At 39.7% G+C, this 19,538-nt stretch overlaps 2 protein-coding genes across 17 annotated transcripts in view; one reads left to right on the top strand and one right to left on the bottom strand.

The window, feature by feature from the left end:
• Positions 1–6,302, bottom strand: part of SLC16A6 (solute carrier family 16 member 6) — a 40,992-nt gene extending 34,690 nt beyond the window's left edge. For 2 of the 5 annotated variants that reach the window (XM_056817262.1, XM_056817260.1), the window contains exons 1-2: positions 5,850–6,042; positions 795–926 (exon numbers count right to left, since the gene is read on the bottom strand). The gene's annotated coding sequence lies outside the window, so the exon portion shown is untranslated. Of the gene's footprint in view, positions 1–794; positions 927–5,849 lie in introns of all 5 variants that reach the window. The other 3 variants (XM_007482735.3, XM_056817261.1, XM_007482736.3) reach the window with 3 other exon arrangements.
• ARSG (arylsulfatase G) overlaps positions 1–19,538 on the top strand; it is a 215,623-nt gene that overhangs the window by 54,171 nt on the left and 141,914 nt on the right. For 8 of the 12 annotated variants that reach the window (XM_007482748.3, XM_007482752.3, XM_056817253.1 and 5 more), the window contains one exon: positions 15,016–15,090. The exons of 1 other annotated variant lie outside the window; for it this stretch is intronic. In XM_007482748.3, the coding sequence (XP_007482810.2) occupies positions 15,016–15,090 (75 nt within the window). Of the gene's footprint in view, positions 1–6,302; positions 6,472–15,015; positions 15,091–19,538 lie in introns of those variants that run through there. 3 more of the 12 variants (XM_007482751.3, XM_056817255.1, XM_007482745.3) reach the window with 2 other exon arrangements.

The raw sequence follows: 19,538 nt of genomic DNA, 5'->3' as shown, positions 1-19,538 counted from the left end.
ACCTTAAAGCCAGCTCATTGAAATCAGAGATTGTTTTTGCCTGTCTTTGTATCCCCAGAGTTTAGAATAGATATTGGCACAATGTAGGTGCTTAATAAATGCTGAGGTAACATAGCATTGCATTATTATTAAAATCAAACTAAATGCAAATGACATTCACTATAAAACTAGGTAGGATTCCATAGAAAGCATATTTCTTTAAACTGAAATCATGACTATGTGAGGAAGTACAAGGTCCCTTACATTCAAGTTTATTTAAAATAGGCATACTAATTGATTCTTCTCATAGAGATGATTCTCCTCCATTCACAACATCAGGTACCAAATTTTATTCCAGAAGTTTCTGCCCTAGGCTTTTTTGTGACTGAGTAAATCCTTGCTGACAGAGGTATGGATGTAATCTGTAGTCATGAAAGAGAGTTGCCCTTTTTTTGATGCTGATGTTTTTCAGTGACCAAACCCTCTATTTTGGTTTCATGTGGAAAGAATACTGGCTTGACCTTAGATTTATTTTAGGGGGTCTTAGATTTATCTTGGCTCTTATACTAAATTGCTATGTGACCACAGACAGTAGTCATCTTTCTTGGGGTTAGTTTCTTCATTTGTAAAGTAAGGGGTCTGGATTAAATAGTTCTAGTTTTGTTTGAGTTCTAAGTCTAGTTAACATGATGTGATATGACAGAAAGAACACTGGTCCAGGAATCAGGCAACATGGATTCTGGTCTTGGGATTTTTCTAACTCATTCATTAATATTCTCATTAAAAAAAAAAAAGGAGACTGGAATAGGTTATACCTCAGTCTCTTCCAGCACAGTGTCCTAGAAAAAGTATTGGCTATGGAGTCACGATTCTGATTCCAGACTCTGCCACTTATTAGTTAGTTGTGTGACTGGACAAGTCATTCTCTCCGAAATCCAGTTTTCTCACTTCAAAAATAGGGTGAAATCAGTTGTTTATTTACATGGATTACTTCGTAGGGTAATTCTAAGAAAAGCATTTAGTAAACCTTAAAGTAGTATAAATTATCAGCTATTATGATAAGCACCATGAATTTACAAAATGAACTAATCATTGTGCAGATAGTTTTGGAAAGTAAAGGACTGCCCAAACTTGTTGACTCAGAATAAAATCACAAAGCACAGAAGAAAATATAAAGTGAATGTATAAGATAGATTCCTAAGCTTAGATCCAAAAGTTTGGATAGTTGTTGAAGATGTTAGAATTGTTTATGACAATAAATAGCATTTAGCTTTTGGTTTCTTTTTGCTGACTATATACTCTTAATTCCTTGAAGATTATTAAACTGTAGGGGCAGCTACGTAGGGCAGTGGATGAAATGCTGGGCCAGGAGTCAGGAAAACTTTAATTTAAACCCGACTCTAGATATGTGACTGTGGACAAATCACTTAATCTGTCTGCCTCAGTTTCCTCAACTTTAAAATGGGGATAATAATAGTACCCGCTTCCCAGGGCTGTTGTGAGGATTAAATGAGATAATATTTGTAAAATGTTCAGCACAGTGCCTGGCATGTAGTAGAAATTAATATAAATGCTTATTCCCTTCCCCCTTATTAGTAAATTATTGGAGTTGGAAGGGACCTTAAAGGTAATTTGGTGCAACCAGTACCTGAACAAGAGTGCCTTCTAAAACACACCTGCCAAGAAGTAATTCATCCTATGCTTGAAGACACACAGAGCTGGGGAATCATTAATATTCTCATCACATAATGTACTCTTATTGAGGATGAACCACCTCATCTATTACTGTTTACCATTTTGCAATTTCAGATATTTGAAGCAAATTGCCATTATTTGAACAAGTTACTTTTACTACTGAAATTATTTAAGATCAAAGTCTCATTTTCCAAAAAAGTTTATGGTTTTCACTTTCTGAAGCTCTCTTGTGCCATATTATGTTTAATTACCAGTGGATAAAAGATGATACCTTTACTAGGGACAACAAATAGTAGTCTAGTTTCCTAGAATAATTTCTATGGAGTTAGTTGAATTTTTGTACATGAGGATAGATTTTGGAAGAAGACAGTACTTCCCCATTACACTTCTCTCTACAGGAAAAAAAAAAATCATAGATACCTTAGAGTAGGGGTTTATTAATCTGGTGTCAACTTGTTTAAATAAACAATTATTTCAATATAATTGATTTCCTTTGCAATCCTATGTATTTTGTTTCATGCATTTAACATTATCCTGAGAAGGGAGATCTTATTGGATTCACTAGAATCAGTCATGTATCCTCTAAATCACAGCATCTATCTCCCAGAGTTGTTTTTGAGGATCAAATGAAATAACATATATATTAGAATGCCAAAGTGTCAAAGATACAAAATAATGTTAACCTATCCTAGGTTATTTTAACAAAACCCAAGACTGAGTAACAATTTGGATGGGAATCTTAATTTTATGTGTTTGTAAATTATGCCTGTAGTGGGGAAAGAAATTTATCTGATCACTTACGACTCAAAATATGCCTCAAGTACTTAACTTGCTTGGTGACTTTGGGCAAATTAACTAACCCCTCCTGGTTTATTTCTTCATCAATAAAGAATGTGAATAACAGCATTTGTCCTATGTATCTCACAAAGTAGTTAAAAGTGCTTTGCAAGCCTGAAAGTGCTATATAAATCCCAGCTATTACTAATAGTATCAATACAACACAGTACTCTTTAAAGAGCATTGATTTCAGAAGTCCTGGTTTCAAATTCAACTTCTGGGGATAGGTAGGTGGTAAAGAGGGTAGAGAGGCAGGCCTAGAGTTGGGGGGGACCTGAATTAAAATACGGCCTGAGACCCTTCCTAAGCTGCTAAACTCTGTTTACTTAGCCCCTACCTTGTTCCTAAGACAGAAACAAAGTTTTTTAAAAATTAAATTCAATTTCTGATGCTTACTACTAGGAGACCTACTTCTGAAGTGTGACCTTGGGCAAGTCTCTGGGCTCAGCTTCCTTATCTGTTGGACTAGATAGCTTCTAAAATAATTTTTGGCTCTAGAGTGTGGATTAGCCATCTTTTCCAGTTCAGTTTTATAGTCAAGAAAGATTAGAAAGGAATTGTAGGGTAGCAAGTAATTGTGTGATCCTGAATAAGCCACTGAAGAGGAGAGATAGAATTGGCTATAATTTCAATTTAATTCAACAAATAATTGTGTAATGCTAGTCCCAGAAGATACAAAGGTCAAAAAAAAAAGGAATCCTGGTCTTGGTTCTTAAGGGCTTACTTTGTATTGGGGAAGATAAAACATATATGTAAATAAGTAAATACAAAGTATCTAAAATATTTCACAAAGTAACTCAACTTGGACTCTTTCATTTTGTGACCTAGTTAGTAGCCTAAAGTTTCCTTGGTGAATAAAAAGAAGTGGCTAATTGATTTCTGTGATCCAGTCCTTCCAGATCTATTCCCTGAGCATAAAATAGGAGTAATAACAACAATCTCCCAAATTATCTCAATCTCTATGAAATTAAGTTCTCATACACACAATCCCTCCACTGAGTGAAATCAGTTGCTTACTTCCTAAGATGATTCTAAGAAAAAGCATTTGGTAAATCATAAAGTAGTATAAATTATAAATTATCAGCTATTATTACGACAAACACCATGAATTTACAAAATGAACTAGCCCAGATAGTTGTGAGATAGGAAATTGAGGTCCTCCTAAGTGGCTTATTCAGGGTCTCACAGTGAATTACTTGCCACCCTAGAATATTCCTTTCTAGCAGACAAACTCTTCACTCTGTAGAGCCAAAAATGATCTGGAGGCTATATCTAGTCCAACAGATAAGGAAGCTGAGTCCAAGGTAGAGTAAGAGATTTGCCCAAGGTCACACTTCAGAAGTAGGTCTCCTAGTAGTTAGCATCAGAAGTTGAATTTATTTTTTTTTTTAATCTTACTTTCTGTCTTAATAACAACTCTAAGGCACTGGCTAACTTTAAGATAATATTTTTCAGAAAGATGCAGAGAAACAATGATATAATACAAACTACTTTTTAACTCTTTCTTGAGGGAATAAAAATCTCATGACAAAAAGGGCTGATCAAATTCTCTTTCTAGTGAATATACTTGAAATAAGTGATCATTCTGCTGGGGCTTAGAAATATGTTAAAACATTAAATTATACTGTAATAGTAGTTGCTTACCACATTCGACCTGTATGCATTAAAAAGGCACAACATTGATTATTCCATGTTAGCAGCTTAGTCTTGAGTAATTTCGGAAGTTTTTAAAGGGCACATATGGAAGTGCTTAGTAGCAACTGATATAAGCTACAACTCAGCAAATGTGTCGTGTATTTCCATTCTTTTTAAAGGTGTAACCCTGGAGAACAGTTTGCAACAACTTGTTCCAGGCCATAGTTGTAAAAAACTAGTCTGTACTTAGGTGAAGTCCACTTGTACAAAAAGTCCAAACTGTACAGTAAAAAATTCCAAACCTTTCCAAAAATGCTGCATAAGGACCACTGAACTATTTGACAGGAACTCATTCTCTTACTAGATCATGATGCTGTTGCCCGATCCAAGAATTTAATTGTGTTCTTCGTGTTCTCCTTGGAAGGATTTCCATTGAGGAAACTCCTTGTTTGAAAACCGCAGAAATAAAACTCTGGAGTTAGTGGCTGTCATTAAGACAGAAGAACTTGCTTTTCCACTTGGTTGCACTGTTTATTTACATACAGTATGTCTCTATGTTGGAAAAGTCTTAAGTGAAAGGAATCTCAGGACTATTCTACATCAGCCATGCAAGATGTATCCCTGACTAAAATATCATAGAACAGTACCTTCTACGCCAAAGTGGTTTACTTCTAAAGATTTTACCATAAACTGCTGTTATAGAAGAATAACCATCATTATTGGGGGGGAGGGCGACATTTTTTGGTAATACTTTTACATTCTCAGTGTAGAAACAGACTCAGCTGTAAATTACTGGTTTTAAATTTTAAACTTCGCAAACAAATTTCAGGTGGAGGACAATGGTTCCAATTAATTCCAATTAGTTGCTTCCCAGGCTGGTTTCTCACTAAAGTGTACATTCAATGTTGCTAGCCACCTATGTCATTTTTTATTTCTTCTCTGTTGAACATAAGGAAATAACCTATTTCCTTTAAAGTCATCCTTCGCAAAACAGCTGTGGCACTTGCCGGCTACGGCAGTGGTTTACTGCGGGTTATGAGCAGGGGAGAAACAGTTTAAGTTGGAAGAGGAACCCTGCAGTTACAGTCAAGGATAAGCTTTGACAATCAAAATACAATGATTGGAGAATGCAGGGAAAACTCTGTCCCGACCAAAAACAAAACAAAACAGTCAGGCGTTATAAAGTATAAAAATAAAGTATATTATAAAGTAATTGGCCTTGAAGCAGTAACCTTACTTTCTTGGGACAGCATGGATCTGCGCCCTAGCTGTGTGCCGTGAGGAGTCACTGTAAGGTGCCTCTGACATTCAGATTTTGATGACGTTCAGGGAACTTCATGCAGGACTCTGAACGCAGAGCCAAAAGCCTGCAGTCACCAACTCCCACCGAGGCTTAAGCCCCTTCCTTGGGGTGGGGGTGGGGGGGGGGGAAGACACCTCAGTCAAGACTTCGATTTTAAAACATTTTTTAAAGAACCGACAAAAAATTAGGCAAGAGCTATTATAAGATAAGCTAATGTGCTCTCTGTCCTCAAACAGGGAAAGAGCTTTCTCTCTCCAAATTGTCAAGGGGGAAAAATATTTTCATCATAACCTCTCCAAAATGTTGGTGTTTTCCTCCGTGCGTCCTATTCACCCGCCACCCCCCTGCAATAAAATAAATACACAAACTTTGAAACGCGTAAATAATAAAGCAAACTCACCAAGTTAGGAGAGAAGAGAATAAACCCCAAAAGGTTCTCAATAAGGCGGAGGCTTGTCCTCCCCCTCTTTATAAGCAGCTCAACATGAAAAAGGGGTTAACCCTTTGGGGCCCAGAAGAGCCGGTTTGTTAAAGTTGATCCTGTCCGGTTTGAAAAGAGAACCTGGCGAGTTCCCGCTACCCTCCCCTCCCCACCCCACCCCCCCAGTCCGGCTGCCTGCCAATTTCCTTATCTCCCACACCTAGGACAGGAGCATTCCCAACCCCGACCACACCCTACTCCCTCCCTCCCCAACATCGATCCCTTCTTCCCCTTTTCGTCCGTATGTCGGTCCTCCTGACTCTCTCTCAGATCTATGCCTATCTCTTCTCTAATACCGGCTTCAGCCGGTCTCTGCCGGCCTCGGGGCGCGCCTCCGCCGACCATGTGCTGCAAGAGGCAGTGCGCGGGGTGTGCGTGGGGGAGGTAGAACTGGCGCGCGCGCGCGCTCGGCCCACTTGGAGCCGTAGGACGCCGAAAGAGGGGTGCACCCGCCCCTTCCCAAGCAATCCTGCAAACGATTTTCAGCCCCCCCCCCCTTTGCTGCTCCCGAGTTCCATGCCCCCGCTTGGGGTTGTGTAAGGTAACTGCATCTCTGTCCTCAGCCAGCTGTGCCGCGGAGATGGCAGCGACAGCCTCGGTCCTGTTTAGCGGGGAGGGGGGTGGGGTGCTTCGCTCGGTCTCTCCCTCTGGCTGTACTGCGTATGTCGGTTGCACACCCCCTGCATCTTCCCACCCCGTTTCGAAGGTGCCGCGAAAGTGTTTGCCCTAGCTCTGCAGAATCCCTTTCCTTTCGTGCCGTAGAAAACCAGAGGATAAATTACACCTTTGCTCATCCCTAGCCCAAAGCACCGGTAGCAACGCACGAGTTTGGTAATTACAGAAGGAGAATGGAGATGGGCTTGTCACTTTCCTTTTAGGAACCTGCGACCACCGCCCCTCTTCTCCCTAGGTAAAAGATACGCCAAGATCATATAGCAGTCTTGGCAAGCCAGCTCTTTAGAGCCTCCTGTCCCAGTCATCCTCCCCCTCCTGCTTGTGGAACTGAAACACTCTTGTGCGAACAGGAATTGGGGGCGGAGGGGAAACGGGGCTGGGGCTTGGTGTGGGGTGGGGAGCCTAGGGTCCTGCGCAGCGCTCCCGGTGGTAATGACTGTGATCGCCACTGTGGCTGTGAAGACTTGGAGCCGCCCTTTGAAAAACAGGTTCCTTCTAGTTTGGGTGTGAGGCGCTTGCGGCTCCTTTAAACCCAGGTTCCTCTGGTCTCCCGTTCCCTTCCTTTTCCCAGTTTCATCAATCTGTAGATCCCCGCTTGGATCCTTAGCCCCACCCTATCTCAAGGAGTAGGGTCCCAGCTTGCCCCAAAGGAGCGCAATCGGTTGCTTTGCCTCCGGAGTTGCCCTGCCGCAGCCAGCGTTACGTTGGGAGGGATGAGAGAAGCCGAATGCGCAAAGGCTGAGTCAGCATATTGCTCGGTTTTCAGTGCTAACCCCACCCAGCTGGGAGATAGGTGGCTTATCCTTGACTAGAAAGTTTACAGGAAAGCTCTAATATCTTGTCGAAAGGGCTATACCAGACCTTTTTCTTTGGTTTTGAGCCACTCTTTCCCTCCTCGACCCCCCCCCCCCCCCCCCAGTACAGAACGGCCCTCAGTCAGAGTATGATGAAGGCACACGTTTTCTAGAAAGTACAAAGTATATATGCATCCTTTTCCATATATGGATTACATGTATTTATACAAATGATACATAATGCATGCAATACAAAGTAAAAAAATATGTATATATCTATATCTATATCTATATATTTGGTCAACATGACAGGAAGTCTTCAGTGAGTACCCAACAGATCTTTGCTTGGCCCTGTGCTGTTTAACATTTTTGCTTATGACTGATAAAGGTATGCTCATCAAATTTGTAGATGACTAAAAGCAATTTTGTGAGGGATAACTAAAACTGGATGGCAAGCAAGAACCAAAGAGTTTTGGACTGACTAAGGCTACATTCAGTAGGGATTAATTTAAAGTCACATTTGGGTACAAAAAAAATCAGCTTCACAAGTACAAGTACAAGATAGGTAGGCATCAGTTGTTTTGGAAAAGATGGAAGAGGGAATCCTAGTAACTACAACTTCAATATGAGTTATCTATGATACATTAGTTCCCCATAAAGCAGATAACATCCTGAAAGGTATTTGATGAGAGGCAGAACTTCCAGGAATAGGAAGGTGATATTCCCTCTGTGCTCCAAACTGTGAGACCTCTTATGGAGGTTCAAATTGTGCTAAGGACAATGATGTAGACCTCTTCTAGAGAAGGGCAACCAATATGGTTAAAGATCTTGAGTCTATTTCATGTGAAAATAGAATGAAAGACCTGGATAAGAGAAGACTTGAGAAGAAGAATGAAGACTTCATCATGTCTAAACTAGATGTCCTCAAACCCTTCTCCCCCTTTCAGTTTATATTTCTTTCCCACTGAGCTCAGAGAGGATAACAGGGTTGCCTGTTGACTTTCATTGTATTCCCAGTACTTAGCACAGTGCCTAGCAATAGTAAGTGCTTAATAAATGTTTTTTGATTGCCTGGATAGCTGTGTATTTTAAGAGATGTCATTTGGAAGACACATGTTCTACTTCTACTATTTGGTCCTGAAGGGCAGAGCCAGGAGTAGTGATTAGAAATTACAAAAAGACCAATTTAGGCTTGAAATCAAGTATATTGAGCATTTACCATGTGCTTAGGCACTGAGGATATAAAACAAGAAAGTAAGGGAACTAGAAAGTAAGGTTAAAGAAGAAAGATACGTTCATGGAAGCCAGGCAGCCAGCGTGGAGGTTAAAGCAGATTCATCTGGTGATGGAATAGTGACTGGAGTGAGCCAGAAATGGAACGTGAACCATGTGACTGGGCCCTTTCTAAGGATAAAGCAGTTCTGCATAGTTACTCACCAATAATTGAGTTGGCCTCAGGGTAGGATTGTCCCCAAGGTGCTGGTATGATGGTGGAGCAGAAGAGTTATAGTAATGGAGGGGAGAATTGTCCAAAAGTGGAAAAATCTGCTTTGGGGTTTGGGGGTGGTCACTATTTATTCCACTCACTTCCATGGAGGTTTTCAGACAGAGGCTGGATTACCATTTGCCAGATATGTTATAGTGGGGTTTTCTTTAGCTATAATTTGGACTAGATAATTCTTTGGTACTTGTAAAAGAATGTCAGCACCATGTAAATTTGAGGTCCTCAGTAGTTCCGGACCCTAGTTGTAGCTTTACTTGATTCTGGGCCTAAAATGCTCTTTAGCCTCCTCACCTCTAACTACCAATTAAGCCCATCAGGGTTTTATATCTATCTGTAGAATACACTGAGAAGATGTCCTTCAAATCTTGCCCAATGAAACCAACTTTAGCTAAGTCAACCATCTACTTTTCTGCAGATTAGACTTTCTAATATGCCTAGAAAAAGACCTTCATCCTTAGGGATCATAGCAGTGATGTTTGGAGAACTCAACAACTGAAAAATGTACTTTTGGGGTTTAGGGAATAGTTGTAAAGGGTGAAATTGTAGCTGAGACTGAATGTATAATTAATTTTAGGTTGCCAAGGATTTTATTTATAAAATCCTAATGAAAAACACAATTCAGCTGGAAATTTTATGTTGATTTTAATTGATAGTAGAGAAGATTAAGGAGGAGGAAGAAGGAAAGGAGTAGGTCTTCTCCCCCCCACCCCCACCACCTGGCTGGTACCAATCGGGGAGATTAGGAGATAAGGTTTTGGAGTATGAAGGAGGAAAGAATCAGCCTGACGTCCAAAGGGGCTCAGCTAAGATGCCAGAACCTGAAATCATCTCCAGGGCAAAACTCACCACTGAACTCAGACAATAGCCATCATCATGCCAAGATGTCCTAACACCTAGCACACTGCCAGCCAGAGTCGTCTCTCTGGGGAAAGATGAAGAGGCAGGAAGTGACGTGCCTTATGCAGTTTTACATCACTTTCCTACGTCTCATCTGTACCAATGATGACTTAGCTTGACTTAGGACAGCCCAGAGGTCTGTCCTTTTTTTTGCACATGTCCTTTGAAGGCCATTTCCAGATAATTAAATCTTGAGTTTGATTCAGACCTTCCTAATCTTGTTAAACTAAGAAGGGTGGAGAATGTAGAGTTTCCCAAGACCTGATTCTGTTATTCCAAGTAGCTCCATTGTTATTGATCAGGAAATAGCTAAATCAGATCTTCATAAGAATGGTCTGATTAGGGTGGAATAGTTTTAAAATTCACATAGTGGAGAAGAAATTTAGCAAATTAAATTTTAATTAAAATTCCTCCTTGCCATTTGATTTCTTTTAGATCCCAGAAACCAAAGTTAAAGTGCTTGGGTATATAATGAATGTTCATTTGATGTCTAAGTATGTGTAATATAATGTCACTCATAGTGTTATGATAGGATTTTTGGGTAAGGGGAACACAAGAGGGAAAAACATATAAAAATCTACTTTATTGTTTTGGAAGGGAAAGGAATAAGGGTTTAGGGATTTACGTATTCTTATTCTTATTTAAAAACTAACTATGCTAACTAGGTTACTAAACTAAAAGAACTTAACAAAATACCCAAAATCACAGCAGGGGTTTAAAACCAGTTAGAGCCAGGATCTGTTGTTGTTAGATGTCCAAGCAAGTCCTGATGTCCAAGTGAGACTGAATGCTGCCAGCAGTTAGTGTGGAAGAGGCATGAAGGAAGAGAGAATTTTATGCATGCAAAACAAAGTAAAGGACCTCAGCTGTCAATCAAGAAATAACATTCCAAATAGAATGTTCCCAGGAAAGTCAGTTGGAGAGTCAAGCCAGGCTGAAGAGGGAAGAAGCTGGGAACAGGTCCCCTGTTAGCTTTTGTCCTAGGCTGAAAGTGTCTTGGCTTTGGAGAGGGGAGGCAAGAAGAAGGTTTTGTGTGGCAGATGGTGGTAGTTGAATCTGAAGAACTGATTGTATTTTTGAGATTTGAGTTTGAAGGAAGAAGAAAGAATATTAAAGTTGTCCTCTATCTCCCTGACAGACTTTGTGTCACAGCTGTGACAGGACTGACATTTCCCAAAATCCTTCTAACCCTCTTTATAGACTAGGGACAACCTTATCCCTCTCAACTCATCTTACCTCAGTCCTCCATCCTATTGTTCCCAATAAATCCCCTTACTTGAGAAAGGAAGAGAAAAGAGTGTTTCCTTATAAACCTCAGAGTCCACTCAGGGGGGAGGGGTGAAGCCAAGGGCTTCAGAAGAGGGTGGTGAAGGGATTGAGGGAGGAGGAGGGTAGTAAAAATATTAATCAATTAGCCATCAGTAGTGATCAATAGGCAACCCCAGAGTATCCCTTCTAGTAGCATTTCTCTATCTCTCAGAAATATTTCCATCTCCTTTACAACTAGGCACCCTCAGGTTTCCCCTAATATTTCTCTAGTCACAAGCTGGAGTATCTACATTTATTGCAACCAGAAATAGTTCCACAGATTATCTTTCTATTACAATTGGCACCTCGAAGTCTGACTGAACCCCACAATCCTTTGAAAGGCACATTAGTAAAGGAAAAAATGTTTAAACAAGTTGTTTGTGGAGTTGTGATTGCTGTCATTGCTTGTTTCTGGGTCTACCATATAATGTACAACAGAATGACCCATATGATGGTGGAATCTATTGATTATATAGGCAACATAACAATGTCTGTTTTGCAATTGCCATTCCAAACAGACCCTATACTCTGTAAGGTCCTGGCTCAAGTGTATGTATGTATGTATGTATGAGGAAGTTGAGAGGAAGGTATCAAGAGGATTTCCCTGTGGTGAACTGAGGAAGGATTCCTGTATCTAGTGTATTAGAAATAGGATAATCTATGGAGAATATTTCTAGTTAAAATAAATGATATACTCTGGCTTGTTCTCATTGTCACTTTCATTTTCCTTAGGTACACTCTCCGTTTGCCCATTGTCCTTGCCCAAAACCTGATCTAGCCCTTTTTCCTTAATCAACTGCTCAAACACAGTCTTAATCATGCTTTCCAGGTTATCAATAGCTAGTATCTTTTCTGCCTTAAGGGGAATCACAAATATAAAGATCTACTTTACTTTAGAGTTTGAAGGATAGCCATAAAGAGCACATACACTTGTTATGCTATGTTATTATATACTATAATACATTACCCAAAATATAAAATCATTAGTCCATTTATCCTGTAATCCTCTTCATTGCAAATTTCACAAAGTCTTTTAAATTTTTAAGTTCTCAGTCTTTCATCAATGTCCATTAATTCCTGAATTCTCCTCTTCATCTGCATTGTCCTCTTCTATCCTCTTCCACAGGAATGGTTCTCTCCTTACTGATCTTTTTGACTGCAGACTCAGTTTGACTAATGATTCTATCTTTCTGCAATCTTTTCATTTCCTTCTTCAATGATTTGTACATTTTCATTATTTATACCATATGCTAATTTTATATGTGAACAATGATACCAAGAATCTCTACCCAAAACTTTTACTGAAGATGGAGAAACCAACATGATAGTTTAAGGACCTAATCAACTTTCCTGTGTTACTGATGTTTTAGTAAATTTTTTTACATATACCATATCTCCTGGTTCATAATTATGAAGAGAATGATCCAAAGGACCAGTTTGAATTAATACTCCCATTTCGTGTAATTCTTTTAGTCTTTGTTGTAAAGCACTTAAGTAAGAAGCAAGTTGACAGTCTCCTCCTAAGAGTGATGTATAGACTGTCTTATAAGTTTTTGTAGTGGAGCATGTCCAAAGAGCATTTCATAGGATGATATATGCAAATCTACTCTTGGCCTCTTAAGTAAGTAAAACAAAACTATGAGAAGAATCTCTGGTCATTTGAGATGAGTTTCAGCACAGAGCTTCCCTACCATAGTCTTTATTTCCTTATTCACGTGCTCAACTTGGCCTGAACTTTGGGGATGATATGACACATGATATTTTGGTGTTATTCCTAGATTTTCATAGACTGTTTTCAGGATGTCTTGAGTGAAATGGGATCCTTTATCAGAGTCTATTGTTAATGGTACTCCAAATCTAGGTATAATCTCCTTAATCACTACTTTCACCACAAAGCTAGCTGTATTTGTATTTGATGGAAAAGCTCCAGGCCATTTAGTTAATATATCAACAATTACCAAGAAAAACTTGTATTTCCCAGTTTTTGGCATGCTGATGTAATCAATCTGCAGACTCTCAAATGGACAATATGCTAAAGGTCTACCAACTAAACCTTTCTGTCTGAATGCTCCTTGATTGAATTTTTGGCAAACAGAATAGCTTGAGCAGATCTTATTTGCTACAGTACTTATTCCAGGAGCAACCCATTGCCTCTTTATGGTGTAAATTACAGTTTGACTACCAAAATGACCTTTTGTGTGATCAAGAATGACTATTGTCTTTGTGCAGTTTCATCTACGGTGTATCCTCATGTGGCTTTGGAGTCCAAAGGTCGAGGCGCAAAGTTTGTGGCACATGGGGCATGGGACGCCAGTTGTTACGGGAGGTGTGGTTGTGGCCTGGTGTCAGCGTTCACGCGCAGCGGCAAGACGTCAACGTCGCTCATTTTCAAAGGTGATGGCGGCATGGTTAATGTGGGTTCGCCAGCTGCTTCTGACAGAGGCAGCAAGTTCTAGTTGCTTTGGTGTAATGCCAGCCCACTTCAAGTTTGACTTTAGCTGATCCTTGAATGTTTTCTTTGGTCGGCCTTGTTTCCTGAGTCCAGCTGACAGTTCACCATAGAGTACCTGTCTTGGTATTCGCTGTGGGTCCATGCGGATGACGTGTCCAGACCATTGTAGCTGGGTTTTGAGGACCAGGACTTTGATGCTGGTGGAGTTGGCTATGTCGAGGACTTCCTGGTTGGTGATTCGGTTCTGCCATTGGATCTTCATGATTGACCGGAGAGAGTGTTGGTGGAATTGCTCCAGCTGTTTCATGTGCTTCCGGTACAGTGTCCATGTCTCACAACCATACAGGAGCGAGCTGAGGACCACTGCGTTATACACTTTGAGCTTCATCGCAGTGCTTACACCTCTGTGTTGGAGGACTTTGGAGCGCAGCCGCCTGAGTGCCTGGCTGGCCTTTTGGATCCTGGCATTAATCTCGTGGTCTAGGGACCCGTTGTTGGCGATGGTGCTGCCCAGGTACTTGAAAGTGTTGATGTTAGAAAGCTGCGTGCCATGGATTGTAATGCACGGCTGGTTAGTTGGCCTCCCTGGTGCAGGTTGGAACAGCACCTCTGTTTTGCTGAGGCTGATAGTCAGGCCAATTTTCTTGGTGGGTCATGAGAGCACAGTCATCTGTGAAGAGAGCTTCCAGGATGAGTCTCTCTGTTGTCTTTGTTTTTGCAGTCAGGTGGCGAAGGTCGAATAGTGAGCCATCCAGTCGGTATTTGATATAGATGCCCAGGTCTAGATCCATCACAGCATGTCATAATACTTGGGTGAAGTATAGGTTGAATAGTACTGGAGCGAGGACACAGCCTTGTTTCAAGCCATTGGAGATGTTGAAGCGATCGGAAGTCTCTCCACCAGATAGGACTTCCCCTGTCAAGTCGACTCGACATAAAAGAGCTGCATCAGTTTGACGAATTTTGCTGGGCAACCAAGCTTGCTAAGGATCACCCACAATGCGTCCCTGTTCACTGTGTCGAATGCCTTTGTCAGGTTTATGAAGACAATGTAGAGGCTCAGGTTCTGCTCAAGGCATTTTCCCTGCATTTGCCTCACCGTGAAGACCATGTCGATGGTGCTGCGATCTGTTCGGAAGCCACATTGTGATTCAGGCAGGTTCTGCTCCGTCACCGAGAGACTACCACTACCAAAATGACCTTTTGTGTAAATGGCTTGACACAAATAGGTATACAGGTCTTTTGGTAACAGGCTTTCCTGTATCTGTTAACCATATACCATTTTCTTTTCTAGCTCCAAACTTCTCTTTCCATTATTGTATTTCTGAGTCTACATAACCTTTTTCTAGATCGTCAGATTTTATAGTTGATAAGTTAATAATATAGAATGTTTATTTTATGTCTAAGTATGTGTAATTTAATGTCACTCATAGACTGTGTTGATTTTGCACACAGTGTGCCACAAATGGGAAGAAGATGTTTGGTGAACTTCTGGAAAGGCAGAAATAAAGAGTGTCACAGGATGGACAGGTATGGATGGCTTTGGCATCAAGAACATTGATTTTCATTGTCCTGAAAAGTCAGTAGAGATTTCTACTAGATAGAATTCCACATGAAGCAATCCTTACTGTATAGAGTCCAGTCTAGGAAAGCAGACTTCAGTCAATGTTACTTCTACCACCACTTGGTTGCAGGAATTCAAGCAATCTACCTTTACAAAGGAGATGCAGATGCCTCATTTTCTCTAGCACTTAGTTTGGTAACTAGCTCATAGTAGGAACCCCAAGCAACAAATTCTTGTTTTTGTTATTGACTTAAAAAAGGAGATGTATACTTCAAGTCCTAAGGTCTGATAAATGAACTATTAAGGATAAGATAAAACTGAAAAGAAAAGCCAAAAAGCTCTTTTAAGAAGCTATAATAGAAGAAAGGATCAAAGCCAATTAATTCTATTTTGTTTTTCTTTTGTTTGTTTTCTTTTTTAAAATGACTTTATCAGTCATTTTGATCAGTGACTGATAAAGTGTCAAATTTTCAGATAAGGAAGATGAACCTTTGTATTAGAAATGACAAAACAAAGTTGACTAGCCAGGTCTTGATAAACAAGATAAGTAAGGAGATAATAGGAAGGCAATTAATTTCCCTTGATAAATCCAGATCTCCTGGCCCAGATACACTACACTTTGGGTTTGATTACTAACTGATTTCATTGATATTTGAAAAATCAAGGAAAACTGGCAAGATACCACAAAGAATGGAGGAGAGGTACCTCAATTTTCAAAAAAGATCATAGTTTACAAACTTATTCTGTGAGCTTGACTTTGATTCTTGGGAAACTTCTTATATGTATCATTTTAAAAAATGGCTGTAAAACATCTAGTTAAGGAAGCAATAGTTACATAGATTTCCTGACTCCATCAAGAATAAGTCAGGTTAGATATCCTCATTTCCTTTTTCTGATAGGATTTCTAAACTAGTAGATGAGTGTATAGGTATAATTTACTAGATTTTTGCAAATGCTTTGATAAAGTATCTTTAGGTAGCTAAGAGGTGTGGTGAAGAGAGCACTGAAGCTGGAAATAAGACATAGGTTTAAATCCAGATTCAGTCACTTATTAGCTATGTGACCCTGAGCAAGTCACTTAACCTTTGCCTCAGTTTTCTCAACTGAAGAGAAAATAGGGATAATAATAATACCTACCTTGCAGGATATCAACCTGGAAAAACAAAGAACCAAAACTAAAGCAGTTAGTTACAAAGAGCAAGCCTTTAATCAGGACAAGGGAGACAGAGTTCTTACAGCTACCATGCAGAGTCCTAAACATACACCACACAGAACCATGCTTTGGGACTCTGGGAATAATGTCTCTGGGAAAATGCTCTATGAATGGGATTGATTGTCCATCATGGGAATTTCCAATGAACTGAAGAACTTGGGGTCCTATATATACTCTGGAGAATGAAGGAAAGGAAGGACAATTGATTGGCTTACTTGGGAGGCTAGGGTGATTATCTCTATTACTCCTATGTAGGGTGCTTAATGAGTGTTTGATGGCTTATTGTTCATTGGGTGACAAGGGTCATTCTGAGAGTTCCTTGAAGACAAGTTCCCAAGGAACAAAGGTAAATTTGGGGGTTTCAGAAAACAAGGTCATCCAAGGGTCATTATGAACATTAAATGAGATAATAATTGGCAAGTATTTAGTACACTACTGGCATATGTTAGTGCTATCTAAATGTTAGTTATTATTATTAGTAATAGTTAACTGCTATTTTGTGTAGAGGATATGTAGAAAGATGGATTAGATGCCTATATAATCAGATAGATTGAGATCTAATTGGATGGGCTGAACTCAAAGAACAATGACTCAATGTCACCATGGCAGGAAGTCTCCTGTTGAATATCTAAGGCACTTGTACTTAGTGCTGGACTGTTTAACATTTTTAATCAATGACTTAAACAAAGGCACAGATGGCTTGCTTATCAAATTTGCAGATGAAATTAAGCTGTGAGGATCAAAGTATTAAATTCATTCTTTTGTCCAAATCAGAATATAATATATTTGAGAAACATTTAACAAAAGAAATGCAGTTATAATAAAAAAAATGGCTTAAATCAATGTATCCCATAGAGATCCTTTGTTCAGATTTCCCATTTCTGTTTGAGTTTAACACTGCTGAACTGAATCATCCAGTCAAGATCCAAAAGGATTTTTGAGAATCTAGAGAAGTAATGGAGAACCTTTTAAAGACCAAGTGCAGTGCCCTGCCCTGCTCCAAGAGACTTGAGTGCCATGCTCCACCCCCCAGAGATTGAATACCCCACCCCACTTACCCCAGACAGAGGGGAAGTGCTCCTATTGGGTTGCTGGGCAGAGAGGAGGGTGACTCAAGCATGCAGAGAGGGGGTGGGGAGTGGTCCAAGTGCTTCATTCCCCTCCAGCTATGTGCCCCACTATGAGCTATGCTCCCCTCAATCCTAGCTCCTTTTCAGCCTCACCATGAGAATCACCTTTGCCACAGACTCAACAGGCTGCTATCTGGTCTGCATCCTCACATGACATATGAACCACCTAGACGGAGGAGGGAGGAAGTGTTCCCATTTAGAGGGTGATGTGAAAAAAATGTCCTCAGGAACATGGAGAGGGGGAGGGGAGCAGCTCCCTTGAGTCCCTCTGGCTTTCTAGTAAGGATGGCACCCATGCCCACAGAGAGGGTTCTGTGTGCCCTTTCTGACACACATGCCATAGGCTCACCACCATGGGGCTAGAACATTGGGCAGAATTTAATATGATAATATCTAGTAGGCATAAATGTGAAGTCATGTATTTTATGATAAATAAACAAATAACCTTACCAAGTATAAGATAGGGGAAGCATGGATAGTTGGCACTTCTGAAAAAAATCTTTGAGCTTTATGTGGGTCAACCTGGGATATGGAAGTTAGAAAAGGCCAATTTTGAATTTCTGTCTTGGGTCTGATTAAGCTTCCAAGAATAGGTAAGTGTACTCTGAGTTCATCACCCTTTATCTGTATTATGTTCAGTTCTGGCCACCATAGTTTATGAAAGGCAGTAATAAGATGGAGAATATTTGGAGAAGGCAGCTAGGATGGTCTTTAAACAGAAGCTGGATGATCTCTTGTTAGAGAAGTCATAGTGGGGATTCCTTGGAAGGGAATTTATGAGATTCTCTAGTCCAACTTTTATTTTCAGATGAAGAAATTGAGCCACATAAAGGTAGAGTGACTTGTCCAAGGTTATATAAGTATTAATGGTAGAGCCAGGCTTGTAACTACAGTCTTATGACTCCAAATCAAGGGACTTTAGATCAAGTAGACCTGTGCCATTTACTAGCTGTGGTGTAAATTACTCCACTTCCTTGAGCTTTTATTTTCTTAGCTAAAGGTTATAAGACTTTTATTACACATCTCCTATGATGGTTGTGAGGTATGAAAATATTAGCCATTCTATAATGGAACAAAAAGAAAAGGGCTTAATTTAAAACAAAGTTCTGAAGGTAGTTCTGAAAGAAGATTGTTCCACCAAGGTTCTTAAATATTGGATTGCATTTCCACTGGAGATGATTTGGGTCCAGGGTCACACAGCTAGGAAGTATCTGAGGCTGTTTTGGAACCCAGAACCTCCTGACTTTCTATTCACTGAGCTACTTAGCTGACCCCTGAATAGAACTTTTAAAATATTAAAAATCATTGATCTCTGGAATAGAAAAGAATTTATATGCTTTTTATGTATATATAACACCTGTACAAAAAAATGAACATATATTAGGATATAAAGTCCTCCCCAAAAAGGTAGAAAAGAATATATCATTTATAGGTCATAATGCGATAAAATTACATTCAATAAAAAGCCATTTTTATTGTTCTTTCGTTTCAGTAATGTCCAGCTCTTTGTGACTCAGTTTGTGGTTTTCTTGGAAAAGATGCTAAAGTGGTTTGTCAGTTCTTTCTTCAGCAGGAATTTAAAAAATTATTAGGGACTGTTTTAGAGACTAGTTCAAGAGAATCTGATGGGTCAAAGAGTAATTTGTAGAAATAATAGTAATGAGACAAAATGCCTTCTCTATGGGAGGCAGCAAGAACAATTCTGAGAGGAAAAATCCCCAACTAAAAAACAAAGTAGAAATTTTAGAAATTAAGGAAGAGAATAATAAAATTAAAAGGAAAAAAGGACCATCAAATTGACAAATAAAAGAAGTAATGGTTTTTCTAAATTTAAAAAAAATTAATAAAATATATTGTTAGATCATGCACTTAAAAAAAGGGGGACTGACCTCAGACACTTCCCAGTTGTGTGACCCTGGGCAAGTCACTTGACCCCCATTGCCTAGCCCTTACCACTCTTCTGCCTTGGAGCCAATACACAGTATTGACTCCAAGATGGAAGGTAAGGGTTTAAAAAAAAAGGGGGGGGGGAAACCAAATTCTTTTTCTCAAGGAACTCAGAAGAGTATCA

This window comes from Monodelphis domestica, chromosome 2 (assembly GCF_027887165.1).
Source record: "Monodelphis domestica isolate mMonDom1 chromosome 2, mMonDom1.pri, whole genome shotgun sequence".
Classification (NCBI taxonomy): domain Eukaryota; kingdom Metazoa; phylum Chordata; class Mammalia; order Didelphimorphia; family Didelphidae; genus Monodelphis; species Monodelphis domestica.
The sequence above is the reverse complement of the archived record's forward strand: the minus strand, read 5'-3'. Positions and strand labels throughout refer to the sequence as shown.